Genomic DNA, 27,312 nt, shown 5'->3' on the forward strand with positions numbered 1-27,312 from the left:
GGATTGAACGAGATGACAGGACAGTCAACGGGCCCAGTGCAGAACAAGTGCCGCCAAATGTTAAAGCAGAGCGGGTCTGTACTGGGGTGAAGTCGGGAAGCTTCTTCAGGGGAAGGGCAGTGTAAATCAGGACAGCTTTCACCGAGAAGCTAAACGTGATCCACACTGTGATCCATGATATATTTTTCTGCAAACACAATCTAATTGATCCGCACTGTGTATATCACCTCGCAACACAACATTCTCTCCAGATCCCGTGTTTTATTATACAGATTATTTTGCTAGAATTTGCTCAAAATTTATATTGAACCGTCGTTTCACACTCGAGTTCTGCCTGTCCGTTTCTGTCCTTGCGTTGACTGCCCGACGATCTTTTTTCCCGTTTCAGTCATATTCAGCATCGCCTCATCTCTTATGAACCACGTGCTCTTATGAAATTACTTGCAAATTACCAGGGACTCTGCACCCCAAACACTGCAGCAACATTAGCATTGTTCATTGCAGCATTCTTTCGGCAAGTACTTCAGCGCGCTTAGTGGACCATCGCGAATTCAGCAGCTCCCAGAAAGTGAAAGGATTTTGAATCAGGAAGTGCCGGGATTTAAGATGGCTTCCAAAGAGCAGATCGAGAGTTTAACCGAGGACACAATTTGCCCCATTTGCCTGGATTTCTTCAGCAATCCGGTTATACTGGAGTGTGGACACAACTTCTGCCGCTCCTGTATCACACGGTGTTGGGAAAGGGAGGAGAGAAACTCCTGCCCAGAATGTAGAGAGGAGTTTGCGGACCGCACCCTCAAGGTAAATCGGGCCTTAGCAAGTCTGTCTGAGAAAGCTCGAAAACTAAACCAGAATACGAAAGAGGAGGCAAGTAAATTTCACTGCGAGGAACATCAGGAAGAACTGAAGCTGTTTTGTGAAACAGACAAGAAACTGATCTGTGTGATTTGTGTCGGTGCGCGGGAACACAGAGAGCACCGCTTCCTGTCGATTGAAGAAGCTGTTGAAATCTACAAGGTAAAAGGAAACTGATGTTGATCACCTGATCAATTAATAGTTTCTTTGTTGTGTAACTCTTTTATTTTCTGAATCTGAACCCCATTTCCAGGCTCAGGTTAAATCTTCCATGGAATCTCTCACAGATAAGAAATCAGCGATGAAGGAAATCCAACAGCAACACGAACAGCAGATTTCGGGAGTTCGGGTGAGGTCTCCGGCTTCCACTTTTACTGATCATGTGCAGTTTTCTTCCCCTTCACCATCGATAATATAAATCTTCACTTTTCCTTTGACAGGAGCAGTCACACAACCTTCAGTCCCATATCATATCTGTCTTTGATCAACTGCACCAGACTCTCAATGAAAAAGAGCAGCGCTTACTCAGAGATCTCAGGGAGGAAGAGGAGAGGATTCTAAATCCAATGGAGAAAAATCTTCGAGCGATTCAAGAGAATTTAACTTCGATTCAGGCGGAACTCTCAAAGTTACAGAAACATCTGGATCAAAACGACAGTGTGATCTTTCTGAAGGTAAGAAATTACATTTGGAACATCTAGTGCAAATGCACAGTCACAAAATGGTGGGTGATATATAGAAATAAATGCAGCAGTTCCCAATAATTCAGAACTGACTTAACACAAGCACATGATTTGTCTGTTCTGGGACCAACCGCCGTTGTCCAGAAACCAACAGAACTCCCGCAATATTTGTGGAATCCCAGGACTGCTGCATCCTCCTCGGGATGATTTGCTGTGATCTTGACACTGAGGCAGTGATTGTTTCCGTGTTATTCAAGTTTAATAATGTCTGAAACTCACATTAAAATCCAATCGCAGTCACCCGCTTGTGTGTGGAAACAACGGTCTGCAGATGCTGGAATCGTGAGCAAAGCAGACTGCTGGAGGAATTCAGCGGGTCATACAGCATCTATGCAGGCAAGGTATAGTTATCGTATCGGGTATGGACCCTGCACCAGGGCTTATTGTTCCTCCAGCAGCCAGCACCCTTTCCACAGTCTCCACATCCTTCCTATAATGGGAGCGAAAGGAACTGCTCACAATATTCCAAGTGCGGTCTGGCTAAGGTTTTAAATAGGTGCAGCATGACTTCTTTACTCTAAGACACCAATGAAGGCAAGCATGCCATACGCTTTCTTCACCACATTATGCACTTGTGTAGTCACATTCACTTAACTATGGACTTGGACCCCAAGATTTCTCTGTATGTCAATGCGATGAGGGGGCCTCGAGTTAACTGTATACCTTCTCCTCACATTTAACCTCCAAATGTGCAACACCTCACACTTGCCCGGATTTAAACTCCATGTGCCACTTCTCTGCCCGTGTCTGTAACTGATATCCCTCACCTCACCATCTTTGTGCTTACTCCTCAAATAAACATGCTGGTCCTGAACTCTGATCGGCTACTCTGTAAGCAATTCCCAGATGTCAGACGAAGATTGTCCGATAGTAGCTGCTCCCAATCAGCTCCCCTTAGCTCCTGTCTTATCCTGTCGTAAACTGCCCTCCCCCAATTTACCTTCCGCAAGATCCGATTTTATCCTTAGTCACAACTATCTTAAAACATAACAAGTTGTGGTTATATTTTCCAAAATGTTCACCCATTATCAGGATTGTTATCTGATCTGGTTAATTTCCCAAAGCTAGGTCCAGTATGTTCTCTCCTCCAGTTGGACTCTCCACAGACTGTTTCAAGATGTCCTCTTGGATGCACCGAAGAAATCGCACCCCATCGAAGCTTCTTGTATTAAGGAAGTTCCAGTCAACGCGGGGAAGTTAAAGTCCCCGCTATATTGTTTCTGCTCCTTTCCATAATCCGCCTACATATCAGTTACGTCAAAATTATCACAAACATTCCTTGTCCATATGACTCCAGTTTTGTATCTTTTCTGCAATATCCTGGTCCTTTCTGTGTGTCAGCAGCAGGGAGAGTTGGGAATTTTCAGCACCTTGCAACAATTTTGCGGAAATCCTTGCTGTTGGAATGTGACTAGTCAGTTTCAATCATCTGACCTTTGTGGTTTTATATTTTTCAGGAGGAAGCTCGACGGAAGTGGAGGGAGGACATGCTCTTTACTGAAACTGCATCATTTTGGAAATTAGCTCAGAAAATCGTTGATGTTGAACTTACAACCATCTGTTTAATATTTCCAGGATCGCTGATGAAGAACAGACATTGTCAGTAGCAGACGGTACTCTGGCGGTTGAAAAATTCGATCACCCTTTTTTGTTGACTACAATATTGAGAGAAACGTCTGATACCATTAAGCGAGGTAAGACATAAAGAAGATTCTTGTCTGATTTACTAGAGATCTTTCAATACTAATTTGATACAAACAATGTATTCCATAATGCACTGAACGGGAACTGAAATTTTATTCCAGGGCGAAACACACCTATTGTAAAGCATAATTTTCAAATAATCCGCCGTGTTTGTCAGAAACCTGACACAGGAGTAAAATACATACAATACACCGACGATCAGATGATCCCCTGAAATCTGAACCTATCCACATTTCTCAAACAGCCGCAGATATATAACGAAATCCCTCTCACACCACAAGATCTCAGACCACATCATGCATGAATTAGGCAGGACATTCAAACTAGCATCGACCTCGACACAGATTCAGTGGTATACCCATTTGTCAGTTGAATGGAAGGGCAATTGAAAGATTATGGCTGGAAACCACTCATTTCACCCCTTACTTCCTTCTGTAACCTGGAATCCATCCAATTCAGAACCAGTTAATTAATTTATTTGAGGAACCTATAGAAATGAAACACATCACCATCATACAGATTCACATACACAGACAGACAGCATACAAAACACCCACATATACTCGCTGATAATCAATATATACAAATCCATTGATAATTACTCCGACTAACATACACACACCGATTGACATAAATATGGACCTATTCCAACACACCACGTGCTTGCAAGGCAAGAAATACGAAGGTAGGACGGTTAAATGTATGGCTAAGGAACTGTTTCGAGGAGAGTGCATCAGGTAGAGGGATCATTACGGTCTCTCCCACAGAATGTGGCATGTGTACAAAAAGGAGTTTAAACTAGCGCGGTAAGGAGATGGAAACAATAGAACAGAGCACCACTCAGAAACAGGCCATTCTACCCACGATCTCTCTGCTGGCCACGATGGAAAGAACAAAGCACTACGTAGGACTAGGCCCCTCGGCCCACATTGTACGTGCTGACCACGATGTCAATCTAAACTTATCCCATCTGTCTGCACATGGTCTGTATTCCCTGACAGTTCATGCGCCCATCTAAATGCCTCCGAACCGTTTCTGCTGTAGTTGATTCCACCAGTTGATTCTGATAGACCATTCTATGGTCCTATCACTCTCTGTGTAAAAACACCTGCCTCGAAATCTCACTGAAACCTCCCACTCTCATCTTAAACATATGTCATCAGGTATTTGATATTTCCATCTAGGACGAATATAATGACTGTCTACCCTATGCATAACTCTCAGAATTTTATAAACTTCTTTCAGATCGCCCCCAACCTCCTTAGCTCCAGAGAAAACAATCCGTTTGTTCAACCTCTCCTTACAGCTGATACTGTCCCATCAATGTGAAACTCTTCTGCACTCTGTTCGAAGTCTCCACAGCCTTCCTTCAATACGACCACCAGAACTGCATACAATACTTCAAATATAGTCTTAACAAACGTTTATCCAGCAGTAATATGACTTCCTGACTTTTATACTCAACACCCTTGCAAGTGAGGGCAAGTATGCCGTGGGCCATCTTTACCACCCTATCTAGTATTTAACCTCTTTCAGGGAGCCATGGACTTGCACCCCAAGATCCCTCTGTACATCACTGCTCCTGAGTGTCCAGCCATTTTACTGTACACTTTACTTTTGCATGTCACCTGCCAAGATGCAAAACATCACGCTTGTCCTGATTAAACTCCATCTGCCATTTCTCCGCCCATATTTCCAGCTGGTCTATATCCTTCTGAATTCTTTGACAATCTTTCTAATTATCCACAAATCTGTCGTATTTTTCTGTCGTCTTCAAACTTAGGAATCACCTCCGTTTTACGTCGAAATCATATATGTGTGTATATTGCATTATATTATTGCTTTCCCTTGTACTTCCTCAATGCACTGTGTAATGCATTGATATAGATAGACGGTACGCAAGACATGTTTTTCGCTGTACCTTGGTACATGTGACAATAATAAATCAATTCCAATTCCTATTGTGCTCCAGCTCTCCCATCTGCCTTCAATGGCCAAGCCAATTTTGAAACCAATCTAGCAAATCTCCATGTCTTATCTGATCAACAGTCATCTTCACCATCTCCTCAAAAAACTCAGTCTGGATCATAAGACTAAAGCATCCCCCAATAAAGCTACGCTGACCAAGGGTATGACTATTATAAGCATAAATCCCCAGTAGATCCTATCCCTAAGAAACTTCTCCAACAAATCCCCCACCACAGATGTAAGGCTTATCGGCCTATAATTTCCTGCTTTGTCTCTATTGCTCTTCTTAAACAGAGGGACAGCTCCTCATATTCCACCCGGGTAGTCTACAACCCGATAGCATGAACACTGAATTCTCCAACTTCAGGTAACCTGCTCCACCTCTGTCCCCCTTTCATTCTCCGACTGGACCACCCAGTTCCTCCTACACACCTAACCTAAAGGCACAGCCCCCTATTACCCAGTTTCCGTTCCCCTTCCATCATTCCACCCGCCCATCACTGGGTCCTCCCTACTGTTCTCATCTTCCCTTATTTGGTCCCTGTTGCATTTCCTATCAGCTTCCATTATCTGCAGCCCTTTGTTGCCTCCATCTACCACCTCCTAGCCTCTTGTCTCGATTTCCGTTCTTCACTTCTACATCTGCCTATCAGCTTTCCTTACCTAGATCCAGCCACTTTCCCCACCCGTTCCCTTCCCCTCACCCCTATAATTCCGCTCCATTCTACTCTTTCAGTCCAGCTGCAGAGTGTCAACATGAAACACCGACTGTCCATTTCCCACGCAGATGCTCCAGTGATTTTCTTTTGTTCCAGATTCAAGCATCTGCAGTCTCTTGTGTTACTACATGTGACTACAACTGGAGTAACCGACTCTGAAAGATAATCTCAGGAGACGTTCGTTGCCCATCCGACACATTTGCGTCAAACCCCGGGAAAGGTTTCTGTTGTCCACCCGACTGTGCCTGAGGCCGAAGGGCCTCTGCCCCTGTCCCAGAGCTCCGCTGCCCGAGTCTCCCCCCGACCCCCGGGGACTCTCTAATTCTCTGCCTCTCCCTCCCAGTCTCCGTGACCCTGGATGTGGAAACGGCGAGTCCGCGGCTGGAGGTGTCCGAGGATCGGAAGAGGGTGAGACGGACCCGGACCTGGAGGGATCTCCCCGCCACCGGAAAGAGGTTCACAGTCGGGGCCTGTTTGCTGGGATCGGAGGGATTCACATCGGGGAGACATTACTGGGAGGTGGCGGTGGCGGGGAGTCGGCGCTGGAGGCTGGGAGTCGCCGCAGAGTCTGTGGAGAGGAAGAGAAAGGTCCAACTGACAGTGCAGAACGGGGTCTGGACCATCGGGCGCAGCGTTGACAAGTTTTATGCATTCTCCTCCCCTCGATCCAGTCTCCCTGCCGGTTCCATCCCCCGGAGGGTGGGAGTTTATCTCAGTTACGAGTCCGGGACAGTTTCATTTTACGACGCGGACACCAAGTCCCATCTCCACACTTTCACTGGGAATAAGTTCACGGAGAAACTTTATCCTTTTTTCCGGAGTCGGGATGAAAACACATGGCTGAGAATCTGCTGCGGTTCCGCTCCAGATCGGTAAACGGGTCGGATCCCGGGACCGACGTCAGGAGCGGGACGCAGGGGCTCTGGGGCAGAAACCCCGTGGACAACAGGTTGGCGCTGAACGGGTCCCATTTAATCCCCAAACCCGCACTGTAAACCCCAAATGAGCCTGGAAATAAAAATAGTAGAAACAACGAAATAAAAAAATATATTTGGCATTCGGCTCTCGATCCGTTAATTTTAACGCGTTTACACGTCCGTCAGCGGAACCGAAATACTTCTGTGAAAATATAAAGATTGAAACAATCTCCCTTCCCGCGGATTCAGCAGCAGCCGCGGGCGGCGCGCCCTGAGCTCCGCGGGTCCAAAACTCCTCCGAGTCAACCGTTTGATCAAGGCGGCAGTGTGGTGCGAAATAAGATTATTTTAACGCATTCTATTTTCCAAAAAAATATAAAAGGCTGGAACTGTTCAGCAGGTCAGAAAACAAGATCAACATTTTATGTCAGTGACCGTTCCTAGGGACTGGGAAGAGTCAGCAATGTCGCAAATTTCACTCTGCAGGAAGAAGGGGTGGGGGGTGGGGTGTTTCGGAGAGAATTAGTGGGAAGCTCTGTGATTGGGTGGAGAACAGCAGAATATGATTAACACAAGTTATGGTGGTGCTGCCTGGAAGAGGTCAGTTTATGTAAATCGGGGGGGGGGGGGGAGGTGCGAGGTGTAAATAGGAGGGAGGGATGACATCGGAAATGAACAGAGAGAGAGAAAACTGAATTCCGGGAATGTGAGATACAGAAATTAGCTGATGATCTGAAAAAGTTGAATTCACTGTTGGGTGCTGAGGGCTGCAACGTGCCCAGTCCGAAGATGAAGTTCTGCTCACTAAAGGTACGTTGATCCTTTCTATAGAAGTACTGGAAGTGAGAGACAATGGGTGTTGGATGGGGAACTGAAATGAGATGTAACTGGAAACTCACAGTCACCTTGCTCATTGAAGAAAGGGGTTCTGCAAAGTGGTTACGAAGCTGGCACTTGCTTTCCGAAGTGCAAGGTGAGCTCATGGTGCGTACTCCTCTGCACACGTGGACTAAGTGTTCCGCTCCCAAGAGAGTGGGAAAGGAGGAGGCAAAAGGGGAAGTGTGGAATCCGCTGCTATTGCATGGGAAGGCGCGAAGTTACGGGGTGTGGATATCGGTGGACCCGGGCAGGACAGAGGGAATGGTCCGTTCATAATGCAGAAGGACCAGTTGCAGAAGATGACTCCGGTGGTGTTAACATGTTGAATGTGGTGGGAATGATGGAACGCCACGTATTGAGCGTGGACACTGGTGGGGTGGAAGGTAAGGGAAAGAGAAGTTGCTGTGGGTGTCAGAGAAGGAAGAGAGGTCAGAATAGAACAGACGTGGTTGGTGTCCTGTCTGTCGTGGTGCAGGGGAAACAATGGCTGAAGGAAGACATGCCAGAAGTGGTGGTGTGGAAGGCGGAGTTGTTGGACCAGATATTGCGGAGATGGAAATCCGGGGACAGTGCAGTGGAGTCCACCTAAGATCAGTGTGGGAGGAAATGCATTTATCGAGGTTGCAGGGGTCCCCGGGCTTGTAGTGACAGCTGGTTGCTGGCATCGTCTCCAAAATTGAGATAGAGGAGTGGAGGACAGAGATAGACAAGGTGAGGGTGAGAACAGCAAAGGATGAGAAAACCCTCTGCCCGAGTGCAGCACCAGCATAGAATATTGATGTACCCGAATAAGATTTGATTCCTGGGTCAATTAGATTACTTTGGGCCTGATCCAATCACTGCGCTTTCTCCCAGGTACAGGTCAGTATCCAGTTCCAGATCCACGTGTACTTTGTGCGAAGGATCAAGTTTGTCCCTGGTTAATGGATACGATACTGATGGTTCAGGTCTGTCACAGTATAAAACCGGGGAACAATGCCATTGAGTACAGGACTGTCAGTCGACAACACCTTGGTACAGTCTTGGTGGGCAGAGGTCTGTCGCGATAAAACATTGGAGTGTAGTTCTGGTGGGTGCAGGTCTGGCACTTTAGGTGAGTGCATAGAACAGGTGGATACAGGACTATCACTGTATAATTCTGGGGCACGGCACTGTTGGGCACAGGTTGCCCCTCTCTATCAGTGGGGTACAGTGCAGGTAGGCGTTGCGCTGCCAGAAGGGAACCCGGCCCTGAAATGGGGCCCAAGAAGCAGCGAGGAGGCAGAAAGTGGGGCGAGATTTCCTGCACTTGCGTCCTTAAGCATAACTGAAATCTGCGGCGTATTGTAACGTACGTTTATGCCAAATGAAGTGGTTGCAGATCCAAATTCCCTGCAAAACAGTTGGGTAGCGTTCCCGCTGAGAGATTACAGCATGATCAGCATCTTAATCTACATCTTTGGATCATTGGAGATGGGAGAAACAAATTGCTTTCCGTCGGATCATTTACAAATGTTGGCCATCCACTGCTCTCGGGTGTCATTAATAGATTGACTTTGAAAAGCCTTCGGAGGCCCTAAGTGAAAACTGCTGGGAGAACTCAGCGGTCAGAGTTCTTCAGCATCTTCAGAGGTAAAGGGATGGTGGAGATCCACGGTGCAGGCTCCCGCCTGCTGCTGGAAACCGGTACTGCGGGGAGAGCTGAGGCAGAAAAAGCTGCAACACCCGAATGGTAGAAGAGAGAGAATTTATTGTGTTTCTTTGCAGAATGTGGGTACCGCCGACAATACCAACATTAGTGTCCTTGAGAAGATGGTGATGAGCCACCTTTCACCGCTGCAGACCAAGAGGTCGTCGAGCTACCCGAGCAGAGTTCGACCATGTGACATTTCATTCATACACAGGATTGATAATTGGGTTCCGACGCTCGTCGCCTTCATATTAATAACGACCTGTTCGACTTCATTCACAAATTAAGTTAATCGCATTGTCTAAATTAAAATTAGATGAACTACATATATTTCAATTTTCCTTGCTGCAAGTTGTGGCTATCGCTGCAGGACCATCATTGCCCTTTGAGTGGTTTACTCGGCCATTTCAGGGGAAATTTAAGTTTCAACCACATTGCTGTTTTCTGGGCTCAAAAACAGGACAGCTCGGAGAAGGACAGGAGACTTCTTAAATTGATTCTAAGTATTTCGTATTTATCCGAGTTGTTAACCTTCCACCCTCAGTTAATGTTAATCAGCGTGTGTCCACAGGAACAGGTCAGAGAGCAAAGACCCCTACGTTGCAGAGTGAAACTGGACAAAGCCAGGTGGCACAGTGGTGCAGTAACTGGATTCACTGCCTAAAAACGCCAAGACCCGGGTTCAATCCTTACCTCGGGTACTGCTTATGTGGAGTTCTCGCATTCTGCGTGTGACCCCTCACGAGTAACCCCAGGGTGCTCCAGTTACCTCCCACATCCCAAAGACGTGTGGGTTGGTGGGTTAATTGGACACAATGACTTGCTCCTTGTGCAGGTGTAAGGTAGAATATGGAAGGAGTTAATGAGAATGTAGGAAGATTTTTTTTTAAATACTATGTATCAATGTATGGTTAATGTAAGTAGACAGTTGAGGACTCCGATAGACGGGGTGTTCCCAGGGAATTAAAGGCTGACAAACATTTGCTGCAAGGTTACCAACACACTTTCGTTTGCCCAAAACATGCCAGTCTTCCAGTACAACGAGATGTCAGCCAGTGGACGCTGCGGACTGGGCACATTCCAGACGCCAGGAGTACGTGCTGAGGGATGCACTGAAACTCGGTGCAGCCGCAGCAACAGCTTCGTGGCGAAGGAGTGCAATCCGAGCTTTTACTGTCACTGGAGAGCGAGTGGCTGGGCCCTGTGCAACAACCTCTCAAGCACTTGAGGAGGTATTGTCCAAGAGGAAACATGAGCGGCTTGTACATTGTCACCTTGTACATAGAATGCATTAACCTTATGACACAACGAATGTTTTGACTTGCCAACACTGTAGATGTGTAGACTTGATGACACACAAGAACATAAGAAATAGGAATAGGAGCAGGCCATTTAGCCCGTCGACACTGGCTGTGGACTCAGACCCACCAACCTGCCTTTATCCCATAACCCTTAATTCCTCTACGATGCAAAAATATATCCAACTGTGTCTTAAATATATTTATTGAGGTAGCGTCCACTGCTTCCCTGGGCAGAGAATTCCACAGATTCGCTTCTCTCGGGAAAAGCAGTTTCTCCTCATCTGTCCTAAATCTACTCCCCCGAATCTTGAGGCTATGTTTCCTTGTTCTCGTCTCGCCTACTAGTGGAAACAACCTTTCTGTCTCTTTCTTATCTATCCCTTTCATAATTTTATATGTTTCCATAAGATCCCCTCTCAATTTTCTGAATTCTAGTGAGTATAGTCCCAGGCGAGTCGATCTCTCCTCATAGGCTAACCCCCTCATCTCCGGAATCAACTTGGTGAACCTCCTCTGCACCGCCTCCAAAAACCAATACATCTTTTCTCAAGTAAGGAGACCAGAACTGCACGCAGTACTCCAGGTGCGTCCTCGCCAGTGCACAGTACAGTTGTAGCATAACCGCCCTGCTCTTAAATCCAATCCCTCCAGCAATGAAGGCCAACATTCCATTTGCCTTCTTGATAACCTGTTGCACCTGCAAACCGACCTTGTGCGACTCATGCAAAAACACTGACAAGTCCATCTGCACAACAGCATGCTGCAGTCTTTCTCCATTTAAATAATAATCTGATCTTCTATGTTCCCTTCAAAGGTGGATGACCTCACATTTACCAACATTGTACTCCATCTCCCAGACCCTTGCTCACTCACATAACCTGTCTATATCTCTCTGCAGACTCTCTGTATCCTCTGACCAATTTGCATTTCCACTCAATTTAGTGCCATCAGCAAACTTAGATACGCTACACTCTGTCCACTCTTCCAAATCGTTAATGTATATCGTGAACAGTTGCGGGCCCAGCCCCGACCCCTGCAGCAGCCCTCTCACTACTGATTGCCAACCAGAGAAGCACCATTTAATCCCAACTCTCTGCCTTCTATTAGTTAACCAATCCTCTATCCATGCTTATACCTTACCCCCCAACTCCATGCATCCTTACCTTATGGATGTCTTTTATTCAGCACCTTATCGAACGCGTTCTCGAAATCTAAGTATGCAACATCTACCTGTTCCCCTCGATCCACTGCGCTCATTATATCCTCAAAGAACTCCAATAAGTTTGTCAAACAGGACCTGCCCTTCCTGAATGCATGCTGCGTCTGCCTGACGGAACCATTGCTATCCAGATGTCTCGCTATTTCTTCCTTAATGATAGCTTCAAGCATTTTGCCGACTACAGACGTTAAGCTAACTGGCCAATAGTTACCTGCCTTTTGCCTACATCCTTTTTTAAACAGTGACATGACATTCACTGTCTTCCAGTCTACAGAGACCTGCCCAGAGACCAGACAATTTTGATAAATCATCACATGTGCGTGTACTATAACCTCCGCCGTTTCATTCAGTACGCTGGGATGCATCCCATCAGGACCAGGGGACTTGTCTACCTTTAGGCCCACTAGTTTGCTCAGCACTACCTCTTTGCTGACAGCGATTATATTGAGGTCCTCACCTCCCATCACATCCATAACATCTCTACTTCGCATGTTAGACATGTCCTCCGCCATGAAGACCGACACAAAGTAGTCGTTCAAGGTCTCGGACATTTCCACATTACCCAATATTAATTCCTCCCTCTCTTCTCCCAAAGGACTTACGTTCACTTTAGCTACCCTTTCCCGCTTTATATAATTATAAAAACTTTTACTCTGCTTTTATATTTTGTGCTACTTCACTTTCATAATCTATCTTCCCTTTCCTTGCTTGGTGGTTCTTTGTTGCTTTTTAAAGTTTTCCCAATATTCCAGTTTCCCAAGACTCTTAGAGACTTTCTCTGTATGAGCTTTTACCTTCATGCCTTCCTAATTTCGTTAGTTATCCAATGCTGGCTTTTCCAACCCTTACTGTCCTTGCTTCTAACTGGAATATACTATTGTTGAGCACCGTGAAAAATCTCTTTGAAAGTCTTCCACTGTTCCTCAACTGTCCCACCATGTAGCCTGTGTTCCCAGTCCACGCTAGCCAACTCCTCCCTCATCCCATTGTAGTCTTCCTTGTCTCGGCATAATACACTAGTTTTAGATCGAATTCTTGCACCATCCATTTGTACGAGAAATTCAGTCATGCTATGGTCACTCTTTACAAGAAGATCCCCAACTACAAGATCGTTAATTTTACCTGTCCCATCGCATAGGACCAGGTCTAAGACAATATTTCCCTGGTAGGTTCACTGACTCCATGCTGTTCAAGAAAGCTATAACGGATGCATTCTATGAAGTCCTCCTCAAGACTGCCTCGGCCAACTTGATTCGTCTAATGTGCAAGTTAAATTCCCCCATGAAAACTGCCGTTCTATTCTTACATGCATCAAATATTTATTGTTTTATTGCCTGCGCCACTAATGTTATTATACGGTGGCCTATATACAACTCCCACCAGTGACTTTTTCCCTTTACTATTCCTAATCTCCACCCAGATGGACTCAACATTTTGCTCCTTAGATCTTATATCGTCTCTCACTATCGCTCTGATTCCATTCTTAATTAAGAGCGCTACCCCACCTCCCTTACCTTCCTGCCTATCCTTCTATATCACCGGTTACCCTAGAAATTTAATTCCCACTCATCTCCACCCCGCAACCACGTTTCTGTAATGGCCACTAAATCATACCCCTTTGTACTGGTTTGTGCCACAAGTTCACTGACCTTATTTCGAATACTCCGGGCATTCAGATAAAGTGTCCTCACACTCATTGTCCTTTTAGAATCGAGCAAACTTTGTGCCTTTTGCGTTCGACTTTTCTGTACTCTTACTTTTCTCTTTTCTAACTTTTTCTCTGGTCTCTGCTTTGATTCCCTACTTCTTTCTGCATGAGTTACCATCCCGCTGCCATATTAGTTTAAACCGTCCCCAGCAGCACTGGCAAAAAAAACCCTAGGACATTGATCGCAGTCCTGCCCAGGTGTAGACCATGGGTTTTCTAATGGTCCCACCTCCTCCCGAACCAGTTCCAATGCCCCAGGAATATGAAACCCTCCCTCCCGCACCACTGCTCAAGCTACATATTCAGCCTAACTGTGCTGCTATTCCTACTCTGACTAGGACGTGGAACAGGCAGTAATCCTGAGATTATTAACTTTCAGGTCCTACTTTTTGAATCTCTCTCTTAGCTCCCTAACTTCGGCTTGTTGGACCTCATCCCGCTTTTTGTTCCCTAGAGGCTGCTGTAGAAGACGTCTGATGGTCAGTGTCAGGCTGATTGGCCAATCTACGCCCGTGTGGCTGCTCTCTGGGGCTGAAGGAGTTTACAGGGCAGGCAGAGGGAAACCATCTCCACCTGCGTGTCCAGCACAGTAGGAATGATCGCTGGATCTTGCATTAGGCTTGGGCCGCACAAGGGCTTCACAAAATACGTAGCGGAAATGAGGACTGCTTTCAAGGAGGAGCTAAATTTGTTCCACACAGCAAAGTGCAATTTTCAGTCCTCTTTTTTACAGCCACATCTCAGTGATCCACACTGTATCTGGACGTCGCAACCCAATAATCCCTCCGGATCCGTTGTTTTATAACAAATTATTTTATCAATTTTATCAATTTATATTTAATCATCTTCTCACACTCCAGTTCTGGAAAACTTCTTTTATTTTCAGTCCGTTTCTGTGTTTCTTCAGACAGCCCGATGCTCTTCCTTGCCGCTTCAGTCACATTGAGAAGCGCTTACTGTCTTATTAACCTTGGTCTTCTGAGATCAGTCGGAAACTGCCAGGGAAGCTTAACCCCAAATACTTACAGGAAAATAATATCATTTAGTAAAGCATTCACCCAGCGCGCGTAGCGGACAATTCCAGAACTTCAGGAGATCAGCAGTTCCCCGAAAGTGAAAGCATTTGGAATCAGGAAGTGCCGGTATATAAAATGGCTTCCAAAGAGCAGGTCGAGAGTTTAACCGAGGACGTAATTTGCCCCATTTGCCTGGATTTCTTCAACAATCCAGTTATACTGGAGTGTGGACACAACTTCTGCCGCTCCTGTATCACACCGTGTTGGGAAAAGGAGGAGAGAAACTCCTGCCCGGTATGTAGAGAGGAGTTTGCGGACCGCACCCTCAGAGTAAATCGGGCCTTAGCAAGTCTTTCTGAGAAAGCTCGGAAACTAAACCTGAATTCAAAAGAGAAAGAAAGTAAACTTCACTGCGAGAAACATCGGGAAGAACTGAAGCTGTTTTGTGAAACGGACAAGAAACTGATCTGCGTTATTTGCAGAGATGCGCGGGAACACAGAGAGCACCGCTTCATGCCGATTGAAGAAGCTGCTGAGATTTACAAGGTAAAAGCAAAGAGATTTTGACCATATGATCAGTTATTTGCTTTCTAATTGTCTAATTCTGTTGCTCTCTTATTCTGAACCGCAATGCCAGGATCAGATGAAATCTTCCTTAGAATCTCTCACAAAAAAGAAGCGAACGGTGGAGGAAATGGAGCAGGAACAGAAACGCCAGATTTCTGGAGTTCGGGTGAGGCCTTCGGTTACAGTTTCAATGATCTTGTGTAGTTTTTTTTCAGTTTCATGCTCAATTATATTAATCTTCACCTTTAATTTGACAGGAACAGTCGCACAACCTCCAGTCACACATCACATCTGTATTTGCTGAACTGCACCAGATTCTCACCGAGGAAGAGCGGCGCTTCCTCAGAGATCTCAGGGAAGAAGAGGAGAGTCTTCTGAATCCAATGGAGAAAAATCTTGTCGAGATTCGAGAGAATTTAAATTCTATTCGAATGGATCTCTCAAAGTTACAGGAACGGATGAATCAAAAAGACAACGTGATCCTTCTGAAGGTGAGCAATTACGTTTTAGTTAGAAGTTAATGTAGCGTTTACCAATAATTCCGCAAAGGAAATATGCTGGAGGAACTCAGCGGCTGAAGCAGCTTATCTACAGGAGTGGAATGGTTGACGTTTCAGAACGACACCCTGCATGAGAACTGACTGTGTGTTATTAACATGCTGTGAGTGTATCAGGTCCGGTGGTTGTGAGATGCTCGTGTTGTTGTTTTGTCGGAACTAATGTTGAATTCCAGAGTGTGAAACAAACTGACTTATCATCTACATCTGATTTCGAACAGCCTTGACCTGCATTTCATTGTACTTTGTGCTGTGTGTTCTTCGGTTATGGTCAACATAGAATTACAACCCGTTCTAACCCATCGAGCATCTATTTAACTTACCTGTTCTGAGTTCTCCTGCCCTGCACAAACCTTTCTCCATCCTACTCACCACAGCCATCAACAATACAATGAATTCCATGGTCCCTCGTGTGTTTATCCAGTTTCACAAACTGAGCCCTTCGGTTAGATCCTGAGGGAGCGAGTTTCCCATTCCTTTTTGAATTCTTACCAATATATTCATGAGTAAATCACACAATTTTCCAAGAGTTCCAGATACCCCAGCATAGAAATATTTTCTCCTCGGCCACCTTGTCAAATCCAGTGATACGTACACTGCTCCCTCTGACCAACTTTGGCATTGTATCCAGATAATATCCCCAGCCTGTTCAGTCTTTCCTGAAAGCTACATCCTCTCAGATGTGACACAATGAACACCCCAACACTGCAATCTGGTTCCAACTGCAGTTCACTTCTCCGCCAATGTCTCCCATTATCCTTTTGCACATCAGAGTCCAGCATTGATAGCGCTTTGTGTTCCAGCCTCTCTCTCTCTCCAGCCGCTGTCTCCAACCTTCACACTCACCTCCCCTACCTTGATCCAACTTTTTCCTTGTCACCCGCTCTCTCTTTGTCTGCCTCCATCTATCATTCACTTGCTGCTGTCTTCCAACTCCATCCCCGCTCACCTCCCCGACCTAGTACTACCTGCCTGTTATCTTGCATCCTCCACAGTCCACCAACCTCCTCAGAATCCTTTCCTGCCACTCCCCTTCTCCTCTCCATGCCGGCCATCTCGTCCATCCACTCTCAGTCCTAAAGCAGGGGTTCGACCCGAAACATTGACAAATCCCTTCCTTCCATAGATGTTGCTTAACCTGCTGAGTTCTACCAGCAGATTGTTTGTTGCTCCTTGCACATGTTCCCTCGATTCTGTACCTCGTCTGAAGTCTCCTGGTTGCATACGTGTGTCGGTAGCAGTGACAGTTGGGAATTTTCAGCAGCTTGTAACAATTTGGCCGAAAATCTCGCTGGGAGATTTGGACGGTCAGTCTCAATCAACTGAGCTGTGTGTTTTCGTATATTTCAGGAAGAAGCTCGTCCGGAAAGAAGGTGAGAAGTGCTCTTTACTGAAACTCTGCGCTGTTTTAGAGAATAGCTCATAAAGTCTTTGACGTTGAACATAATCTTTGCTTAATGTTTACTATTTGCAGAATTAATGATGATGACCTGAAAATTTCCGTAGCTGATGGTGCCCTGGCAATTGGAAAATTCGATCACCCCCTTTTGTTGAACGCAGTGTTGAGAAAAATGTATGATAGCATCAAACGAGGTAAAGATTAAACCAGTTCTTTGTCTGATTTGTTAGGAATCGTTAAGTATGTATCGATGCAATGTATGTATTTAATAATAGACATAGGGAACCACAATTTCATTCCAGCACCTCTTCCACCAGCTGTAATGCATCACGTTTAGACAATAAGTTGAAGATGTCATACATTGAACTCAACCATCAAAAAAAAAGCACACACCTAATTCACCTACTGGTTAGGCACAGACATGAAATGAAATCTCTCTTACCTCCACGAGAGCTCAAATCACAACATGTATGAAATAGACAGGTCAGAACTCGGCCCCAGTGGCAGGAATAGCTCATCCATTTGACAGATGTATGCAAGGATAATTGAAAGGTTGTGACTCGAGTCTCTCCGTTTCAACCCTTATTTCCTTCCATAACCTGGAAACCATGCAATTCAAACCCAGTAAATTGGATGCACCTCACAAGTTATGCCATGTCGAAATCTATTGCATTAAAAGTCAGTCCCAGTTAATATTCGGGAAGTTGAAATCACACACTACAACAACCCTGTTGTTGTTACACTTTTCTATGACCTGTCTGCATATCTGTTCCTCTATCTCCTGCTGGCTATTCTGAGGGCTACAGTATAATCCCATGAGACGGATTGCACCTTTCTTATTTTTGAGCTCTGCCTATATTTCCTCAGTGATTGAGCCCTCCAGTATGTCCTCTCTGAGTGCAGCTGCGACTTTTACATTCGACACCCCGACCAATCAAGACAATTATGCCGTACTACTTCTTTACCACCCTATCTAGTTGTATTGCCACTTTGAGGGTCTATGGACTTTCAGGCCAGGGTCCTCTGTACTAAAATGCTACGAACGGTCCTGCCATTTACCGTATACTTTGCTCTTGCATTTGAATTCCCAAAATCCAACAACTCATCCTTCTCCGGATTGAACGCCATCTGTCATGTATCCGAACACATCGCCGATTGGTCTATATCTTGCTGAATCCCACGACACACGTCCTCACCATCTACAACTCCGCCAACATCTGTAGTGTTTGCAAACTGACTAATCAGCCCAAATATGTTTCCGTCCAAATGATTTGCAATTATCACAACAGACTTCCCAGCACTGATACTTGCGGAACGCCACTGGTCACAGAGATCTTGCAGACCCCTTATATAATCCTCTGTCTTCTATGGCCATGCCAATTCTAAATCAAATTTACTAAGTCTGCAGGGATCCGACATGCCTCATCTGCTCATCAATCATGTTTGTCACCTCCTCAAAAAATTCAATCGTTTGTAAGGGATCACCTCCATAAAACCACACTGACCATCCCGAATCAGTCTATGCCTCTTTAGATACGAGTAGATCCTATCTCTTGTATCTTCTCCAAATATTTCTCTACCATTGATGTTAGGCTCATTAGCCTATTATTTTCTGATTGGTCTCTATTGAAATTCTTAAATAGAGGAAAACATTGGCTATTCTCCTGTCCTCTGGGACTTCGTCTATGACCAAACAGGAAACAAAATTCTCAGTCAAGACCCCAGAAATCTGCTGTCTTTCCTCTCTCAGTAACCTGGGATTGATCCTATCAGGCCCTGGGATCTTACTACTTTATGAATTTCAAGAGCCCCATCACCCCCTCATTCTTGATGTCAATATGGGCTGAAATATCGGTCCAATTCCTCCCTAATCTCACTCTCCTCCATCTCCTTCTCCTTGGCGAATACCGATGTGATTCACTCGTTTAGTACCTGCTCACCTGCTCTGCTTCCAGGGTCAAATTCCGTCTTGTTTCTAATGTATGTATAAAATGCCTTGACTTTCTCACCAAGGACTTTCCATGGTCCCCTTTAGCCCTCCTGATTCCAAATTTAATTTAGCTCCTGCCCCCTTTATATTCATCAAAGGCCCTGTCCAATTTCAGCTTCCTTTATCGTTTTGATCAACTATGCAACATTTAGCATTTTCCGAAGTTTCTGAACCTTACCACACTTGTCTTTCTTCCTCATTGGGACATGTTGGTGCTGAATTCTGTCCAGCCGGCCCGCAAACGACTCCCACGTGTCAGCTCTGTACTGACTCAATAACAGCAGCTCCCAATCTACTCTCCCCACCTCCTGTTTTAATTAGCCTTTCCTCAATTCAGCACTCCACACAGCCACCCAAGGTCTCGTCTCATCCTTGTGCATAACTCTCTGAAAACGTACGGGTTATGATCACTTTTCCCAACATTTTCTCCCACTGAATATCCGATTACTCGCACGGAGCTATTTCCCAAATACAACGTCGGATATGGCCCATTCCCGGCTTGGATTATCTACCTAATGTGTCAAGTAACTCTCACTGTTGCATCTGACAAATAATGTCCCATATGAACCTCCAGGACAAACTGGAGTCCCAGTAAATTTTGAGGAATTAAAGTCACCTACTACAACTACCCTGCTGCTTTTACATGTTTCCATAATCTGTCAACACATCTGTTCCTCTATCTCTCGCAACTTGTTTGGAGCTCGACAGTATAATCATACGGCAGTGGCTGCAAATTTCTTATTCTTGAGCTCCAGCCACATTGTTTCACCGGATGAGCTCCCCAGGGTTTTATCTCTAAGTGCAGCTGTAACTTTCTTCATGATCAGTCAGTCAACTTCCCCACCTCCTTTACGTTGTTGCTAAGTAACTGCAGCACACGACAAAACACGCCAGAAAACAACTTTGCCCAACAACTGTATGTTTGTATTAATCACGATTGATTCAAGCAAATCAAAGATTCACTGCGTATTTTCAAACAAGACTCATTCATTATTTAATTCCATAGCTCTTTTAATTGCAAAACTCTTTTGATTACTTGTACAACTTCCAAAACCGACGACTTGTTTTCAGATATTAGGAGTCTTGATGAACCTGGCGGGTTTCAATCTTGGCGAGTTTTTCTCTGGGTCCCAGAATCACGGGTCTTCTTCAGTGATTGGTCTCAGAAGACACTGTTGCTGATCACCACATAAGACACCCTTTTCACACATTTCATGGCATTGCTTCCAAACATTGCTCGTTGCTTCGTCCTTTGTTGCCTTTTACACCGCTGTAATTCCAGTCCTTATGCACACGAGAATATGTTTCTTTAACTTCTTCAAATTCCTGCTGGTGACATCCTAAAATTACTTTCACCATTTGGTTCATTAATTACTAGAGTATTCATCTTAACTTTGTGATCAATCAAATATCCTTTCGCACAAGATGTCATTTCCCAAACACCTCTATCTGCTTGTTCTGTTCTCTGGATTGCACACATTGAGATATCTCATGATATAGTTCACAGGGCTGTAAAACAGTATCGGCCATGTTCTCAGTTGATACTTGATACACGAATTTCCTTCACTGTGCTTCTTTGTTCTCTGGTCCCCAACATCTCTTCCTCGCCAGCAGATTATCCTCCCAAAGCCCGATGGGGTATTTGACATCGCGCCGACTGCGACAACCTCTCTCCCGAATTTGTTTGAAACATCTGAGTCCTCGAAGGTTGTGTGACCATTCCCGCCATGTTCCCTGCCATGTCTCTGTACTGGCTACATAGTTGTATTTCCATGAAACTATCCATGCGCTCAGTTCATCTGCCTTGCCTGTAATACTCGTTGGTTTGAAATAAATATACTTCAGCCCCACAGCCTCATCATGTACATTAACGTGTCCCTGCCCACCCTTCCTTCTGGACTTACTTGACCAATCCTCTACGTTCCCCTCAATCCCTCCATTTGCTGACACGCTGCCCTTAGTAGAACGCAAAGCAGGTATCAGAAGGGTGAAAAGAGCCTCGAATGTCACTGGTAAATTGGATTAAAGAGAATCTCAATACATTTTATACGTGTATTTAAACAAGTAATGGGGCGAGTGTTGGACCATTCAAGGACAAAGAAGGGAATTTATGCCTGGGAGTAGTAGGCTGATCTTTTGGGGCTGAGGGAGTTAGAAAGAGGGAGTGAGGAGGTGTTGAGTCTCTGGAAGAACATTAAGGTGGTATGTCCCCAGGGTCTGATGAAATCTATCACAGATTATTGAGAGAAGCAAGAGAAGAGATTGATGAGGCCCTGACAGAGATCATTTTATCCTCTTGGACACGGGCGAGGTCAAAGAGTACTGGAGAGTAGACAATGTTTTACTTCTGTTGACGAATAGGGACAAACCAGGAAATTACACATCAGTGGTTGGGGAATTATTGGAGCAGATTCTCAGGAATAGGATCTGCTCCCATACCAGGGATAATCAATTTGGCTTTTGGCAGGATAGTTCATGTCTTACAAACTTGATTAAGCTTTTTGTGGAAGTGGCGAAGTTGACTGATGAGCGCAGGGTGGTGGATGACGTATACATGGATTTTTGTAAAGCTTTCTGCAAAGTCTATGATGTTCGTCTGATCTAGAAGATTAAGGCACGTGGGACCCATGGAGACTTGGTAGATTGGATTCACAGTTGGCTTGGCCATAGAAGACAGAGATAAGTGGTGGAGGAGTGTAATGCTGACAGAGCTCCCTGAACAGCGGTGTTCCGCAGGGTATCAGTGCTGGTACCTCTGTTGATGTGATATGTATATGGGTGAATGTTTTGGACTGAAATTTAGGTTGGCCGATGAGGAAGTTTGCTGATGACACAAAGAATGGCGGAGTGATAGATGGCGGGGAATGATGTTAAAGGTTTCAGCAGGATATATACCAGCTGGAAATGTGGATGAAGAAATGGCAGATGGAAAATATACTGGATAAATGTGAGACGTTGCATTTCGGGAGGTCAAATCAAGAAGAATTTAGATAGTAAATGGCAGGACCCTGTACGGTATTGATGTGCAGAGGGATATTGGGTATTGTATGAAAGTGGCAACGTAATGAGATAAGGGGGTAAAAGGGCACACGGCTTTCATCGGCAACGGTTGTGAGCATTAAAGTAGGGAAATCATGTTTCCAATGCATTACACTTTGATGAGGCCACAGGGAGTATTGTGTGCAGTTCTGGTCGTCGCGTTACGGGAAGGATGTGGAGGATTTTGGGAAGGTGCTGAAGAGGTTCATCAGTGTCTGGCTTGGAATTAGAGAGTATTCACTTTAAGCAGAGGTTGGACGACTTCCATCTCCAACACGACCCCTGATTCCCGAACGCCGTCACCCCATGCCGTACTGCCCATCATTCTCTCTCTACTCTCCAAGGACTCTCTCTGCAACCCATCTGAACAGAGAAACAACGGGAGAAATTTGTTGTCCATCAGGTGCAGTGGGTAAAACCCCGAGAAAGATTTCTGTTGGCCGTCCGACTGTCCCTGAGGCCGCGCGTCCTCTCCCCCGGTGCCGGGGCCCCGGTGCCCGAGTCTCCCCCCGACCCCTGGGGACTCTCTAAATCTCTGCTTCTCCCCCCAGTCTCCTTGACCCTGGATGTGGAAACGGCGGGTCCGCTGCTCGAGGTGTCGGAGGATCGGAAGAGCATGAGAGGGAGCCGGACCCGGAGGGCTGTCCCCGACACCGAGGACCGCAATGCACTCGATGCGTTTGTGCTGGGATTGGAGGGATTCACATCGGGGAGACATTACTGGGAGGTGGAGGTGCCGGGAAGTCGAGACTGGGCTGTGGGACTCATCGCAGGGTCTATGGAGAGGAAGAGAGTGGCCGACCCGGGAACGGAGTTCAGACTCTGTCTAATCTGGCGGAAGGATAACAAGTTTCTGGTATGCAACGGCCCTGAACCCGAACTCCCTGTCGATCCCATCACCGGGAGGGTGGGAGTTTATCTCAGTTACGAGTCCGGGACAGTTTCATTTTACAACGCGGACACCAAGTCCCATCTCCGCACCTTCACTGGGAATAAATTCACGGGGGAAATTTATCCTTTTTTCCGGACCGAGGATGAAAACCAGTGGCTCAGAATCTGCTCTGGTTCCGCTCCGGGTCTGTAACCGGGTCGGGTCACGGAAACGGCGCCAGGAGCGGGGTGTCACGAACCAGCAACAAAAGAAACACACTGAGCATGATTTAGTGTTAAAAACTATTTTATTCATTACTACTTATGATAATACGTAAAATAAAAGTAAAAATGTTAGTATGTTAGAATTCAAAAATGTTAAACCTCTAACGTTAACCCCAAAACTAAACTCTTCGTGTGTGTGTGTGTGTGTGTGTGTGTGTGTGTGTGTGTGTGTGTGTGTGGCAAAGTCCAAAACTCCAAGTTCCGGAATGGTTCTTAAAGTTCAGTTCCGCAAGCCATAAGGTGAAACATGAGCAAGGGCTTCTTCAACAACCACCGTTGTCAGAAGATAAGACGTAGACGTAGAGAAACATAGAGAGAGTAAATACGAAATCCAAATGTTCCACGATGGAACCCAAACGACACTTCAGTGTTTACTCGGTAGTGACTTCCTCACCCCGAAAAGCATCCGAACCGTGGTCGTCCACACACAAATACCTGTTTCCTTCTACAGGTCAGCAACAAAGTGAACTCCACCGGATTACTTCCAACTTCCATACATGGATTTCAGTGGCAAACACAGTTATTGTTTCTCATCCATCGATAGAGAAAACAAGCAGGCTGGTGTCTCTCTCCTCTCTCTCTCTCATTCTTCTTCTTCTGACCTCTTCAACAACGTCATTACGTCCTTTATCTTCTATTGACGTAAGCACGCCCCACACACACATACACGCACACTCTCTACCGTAACAGGGGCTCCGAGGCAGAAACCCCGTGGACAACAGGTTGGCGCTGAACGGGTCCCATTTAGTCCCCAAATTCCGCGTTGTGAAACCTCAATGAGCCTGAAAATAAAACCAGTGTAAATATAACAGTGGGGACAGTGAAATATACAGTAAACATGAGCTGGTCGAAAGAGGGAAATAAAAACTAATTGAATTTTAAGCTGTCGACTCATTTATATCAATGCGTTAACTGCATCCGTCAATACATCGCAATACTTTTGTGAAAATATAAAGATTGAAAGATTCAGCAGCAGCCGCGAGCGGCGGGTCCTGAGCGTCCCGGCTCCCCCAGGTCCTAAAGTCCCTGAATCAATCGGTTGAACAAGGCGACGGCGTGGTGCTCAATCCTTTTCTTTTAAATATACTTTTCACGAAAGTAGGTGACTGTAAATTCTGAGCAGGTCAGACGGAATCTGTGGACAGAGAACAAGGTCAACATCTCAGGTCAATCATCCTTTCCCTGAACTAGGAAGAGATGGGAATGGAGCAAATTTCACGATGCAGGAAAACGTGGATAGTGGGTGGAGCGAACCAATGGGGAGCTCTATGATTGGTGGAGACACGTAGAATGTGATTGACACAAGTGATGTTGGTGTCAAAGGGCGGTAAATGTGAGTGTGGGGAGGTGTCAATAGGAGGGTGGGAGGAAATCGTCGATGTCCATCGAGAAAATGAAAACTGAATTCCGGGAATGTGAGATACAAAGAATGGCTGATGATCTGAAATGGTTGAATTCACTTTTGGCTGCTCAGGGCTACAATGTGCTGAGTCCAACGATGAAGTTCAGGAAGGTACGTTGATCCTTGCTTTGGAAGTGCAGGAAGTGAGAGACAGAGTTCACAGCGGGAGTTGGATGAGGAACGAAAGTGACACCAATTGGAAGCTCGGGGGTCACGCTGCGGACAGAACAGAGGGATTCTGACAGGCGGTCACCCAACTCGCATTTGGTTTCTAAAGTGCAGAGGAGAGATCCCGATGAGCATTGAATGCAGAGCATGAAGTTAGAAGGGGTGCAATAACATCGCCGCTTCACCTGGAAGGATTGGTCAGGACCCGAGACTGGGTGGAAGGATGAGGTAAGAGAACAGCTGTGACATCCCCTGAAATTGCATGCGAACGTGCCAGGTAACGGGTTGTGGATGTTGGTGATGACGGAGGACCAGAGAATTGCAGGGGAATATGCTGAAAGAGAAGTTGGGGGGAGACATCTGGTGATGTTAGCGCGTTAAATGTGATGAAAGTTATGCAACACGATGTATTGAATGCGAAGGCTGGTGTGTTGGAAGGGGAAGGGAACATGCTCTGGGTGACTGTGGAGAGTGAAAGGGCAGAATGGAACAGATGTGGTTTGTATCTTATCTACTGTACAAGAAAGGAAACAGTGGTTGAGGAATAAGGAAGTCATGCCAGACGAGTTGATATGGAAGCCGGTGTTTCAAGAACACTTATTACGGAGATGGAAATAGGAGGAGAATGTACTGGAGTTCTTATGGGCAGCAGGGTGGGAGGAGGTGCAGTCATAGAGACCGTGGGTTTCGCGGGCTTGCTGTGGTGACTTGTCGTTGGCCGAGTCTCTGAATTGGAGGTAGAGAAAGGCAGGGCAGAGAGGGACCAGGTTGAGAGTGAGAGAAGGTTGGAAACTAACAGCAAATGGGTTAGGAAACACACATCTGTCAGAGGCAGCACCAGCATTGACCAGGTCTATCACTAAATAACATTGCAGAGCAGTACTCGTGAGTACAGGTCTGGTACGATTTACGACTGGGGTATCCGTAGAAAAGGTAGGCACAGGACTGTCACTGCATAATTGTGTGGCACGGCACTGCTGGGCACAGTTCTGTCGCTCAATAATACCGGGGTAAAGTAGAACTTGGCTTGGCTGTAACAGAATGGACAGAAGCCCTCATAAATGTGGCGTAAGAAGCAGTGAACAGGCAGAGAGTGGGGCGAGAATTCCAATACTTGCGTCCTTAAACATAACTGAAATCATGGGCTTCTTGTTGTGTACAGTTGTGCCATCGGAAGTGCTTCGGCTGAAGATCCAACTTCCATGAAAACCAGTTGGGCAGTGTTACCGCTGAGGGACTGAAGCCAGATCAGCAATTTAATCGAAGTCTTTGGGTCACTGGAGATGAGAGAAACAAATTATTTTTCGTCAGGCTAGTTACAAGTGTTACTAGTCTATAGTCCAGCAGTATCCCTGAAACGCTGATTATTAAACTCCTTCAGAGCCGCAATTGAAAACTCAGCCATAAGAACTCAACGGCAAAGCTGCATCTGTGGAGGCAAATCGATGGTGGACGAAGATCTGTGGTTTCACGGTTCAGGCGCCCCGCCCGCTGCTGGAAACCGGTACTACAGGGAGCACTGGGACCGAAAAAGCTGCAACACCCGAATGGAACAAGATGGAGAATTTATTTCTTTTTCTTTCCGGAATCTGGCTACCGCCGGCACTGCCAGTATTATTGTCCACTCCCACTGCCCCTAAGCACATTGTGTTGATGTTTCTGATGCGTCACCTCGAGAGCTCCTCCCACAGCAGGTCTGGGGCCTCCGGCATCCTGATCCGGGCCTGCACACCGGAACCAGGCGGCATGCTTGCTGTGCCGAACAGTTGCAACGCCTCTAGGTTGACCGAATGACGCCTCTTTGCCGCGCCAAACCAGCGCCCGGTGGGCTGCGTAATGCTACATAGGCCCAGGAACCCTGTCACTCAGCCCTCTTCTGCACAGCGGCTCGGGCCAGTTGTGCGACCCAGATGGAGCTGCTGCTTCCCTTTGATCTACCGGATGTTGTCAGCAAACACTGGGGCGGGGTGTGGAGGTTGGGGGACCTGACGTGGATTCAAGATGCAGTGAGTCTGAATCAGGACGCTGAATCGGTTTAGTCAGGTAGCTTGGTTACGCAAAGGGAGTGGAAATCAGGACTGCGTTCAACGAGAAGACAAATGTTTTCCTCACCGTGACGGCTACTTTCCAGGCCATCCTTCCTGCAGCCTCTTCTCAAGAATCCCTACGGCATCTGTCTCCCCGCAACACAATATTCTCCGCAGTTCCCCTATTTTGTTAGTAAAGTCATTTTACTGGCAATTGCTCAAAAGTGATATTCAACCATCGTTTCACATTCCACCTTGGGATGATCCCATTTGGTCCCCGTCCATCTGGCTCCCTCCTTGCACTGTCCGA

At 46.0% G+C, this 27,312-nt stretch overlaps 1 protein-coding gene across 1 annotated transcript; it reads left to right on the forward strand.

Annotated features, from left to right (window-relative positions):
• The first annotated feature begins 601 nt into the window (after positions 1–601).
• Positions 602–6,980, forward strand: LOC127586065 (zinc-binding protein A33-like). The gene is made up of 6 exons (XM_052043863.1): positions 602–1,017; positions 1,109–1,204; positions 1,296–1,529; positions 3,056–3,076; positions 3,172–3,292; positions 6,333–6,980. The coding sequence occupies exons 1-6, from the start codon at positions 607–609 to the stop codon at positions 6,863–6,865; spliced, it is 1,416 nt and encodes a 471-aa protein (XP_051899823.1). The 5' UTR covers positions 602–606; the 3' UTR covers positions 6,866–6,980.
• Positions 6,981–27,312: the final 20,332 nt, after the last annotated feature.

This window comes from Pristis pectinata, chromosome 34 (genome assembly GCF_009764475.1).
Source record: "Pristis pectinata isolate sPriPec2 chromosome 34, sPriPec2.1.pri, whole genome shotgun sequence".
NCBI classification, from domain to species: Eukaryota; Metazoa; Chordata; class Chondrichthyes; order Rhinopristiformes; family Pristidae; genus Pristis; species Pristis pectinata.

Excerpts from the sequence above, each read along its gene's own strand:
- LOC127586065 (XM_052043863.1), top strand. The coding sequence starts at position 607 with ATGGCTTCCAAAGAGCAGATCGAGAGTTTAACCGAGGACACAATTTGC. Across the intron at positions 1,205-1,295 it reads AGCAGATTTCGGGAGTTCGG|GAGCAGTCACACAACCTTCA; the intron begins GTGAGGTCTCCG and ends TTCCTTTGACAG. Across the intron at positions 1,530-3,055 it reads ACAGTGTGATCTTTCTGAAG|GAGGAAGCTCGACGGAAGTG; the intron begins GTAAGAAATTAC and ends TATATTTTTCAG.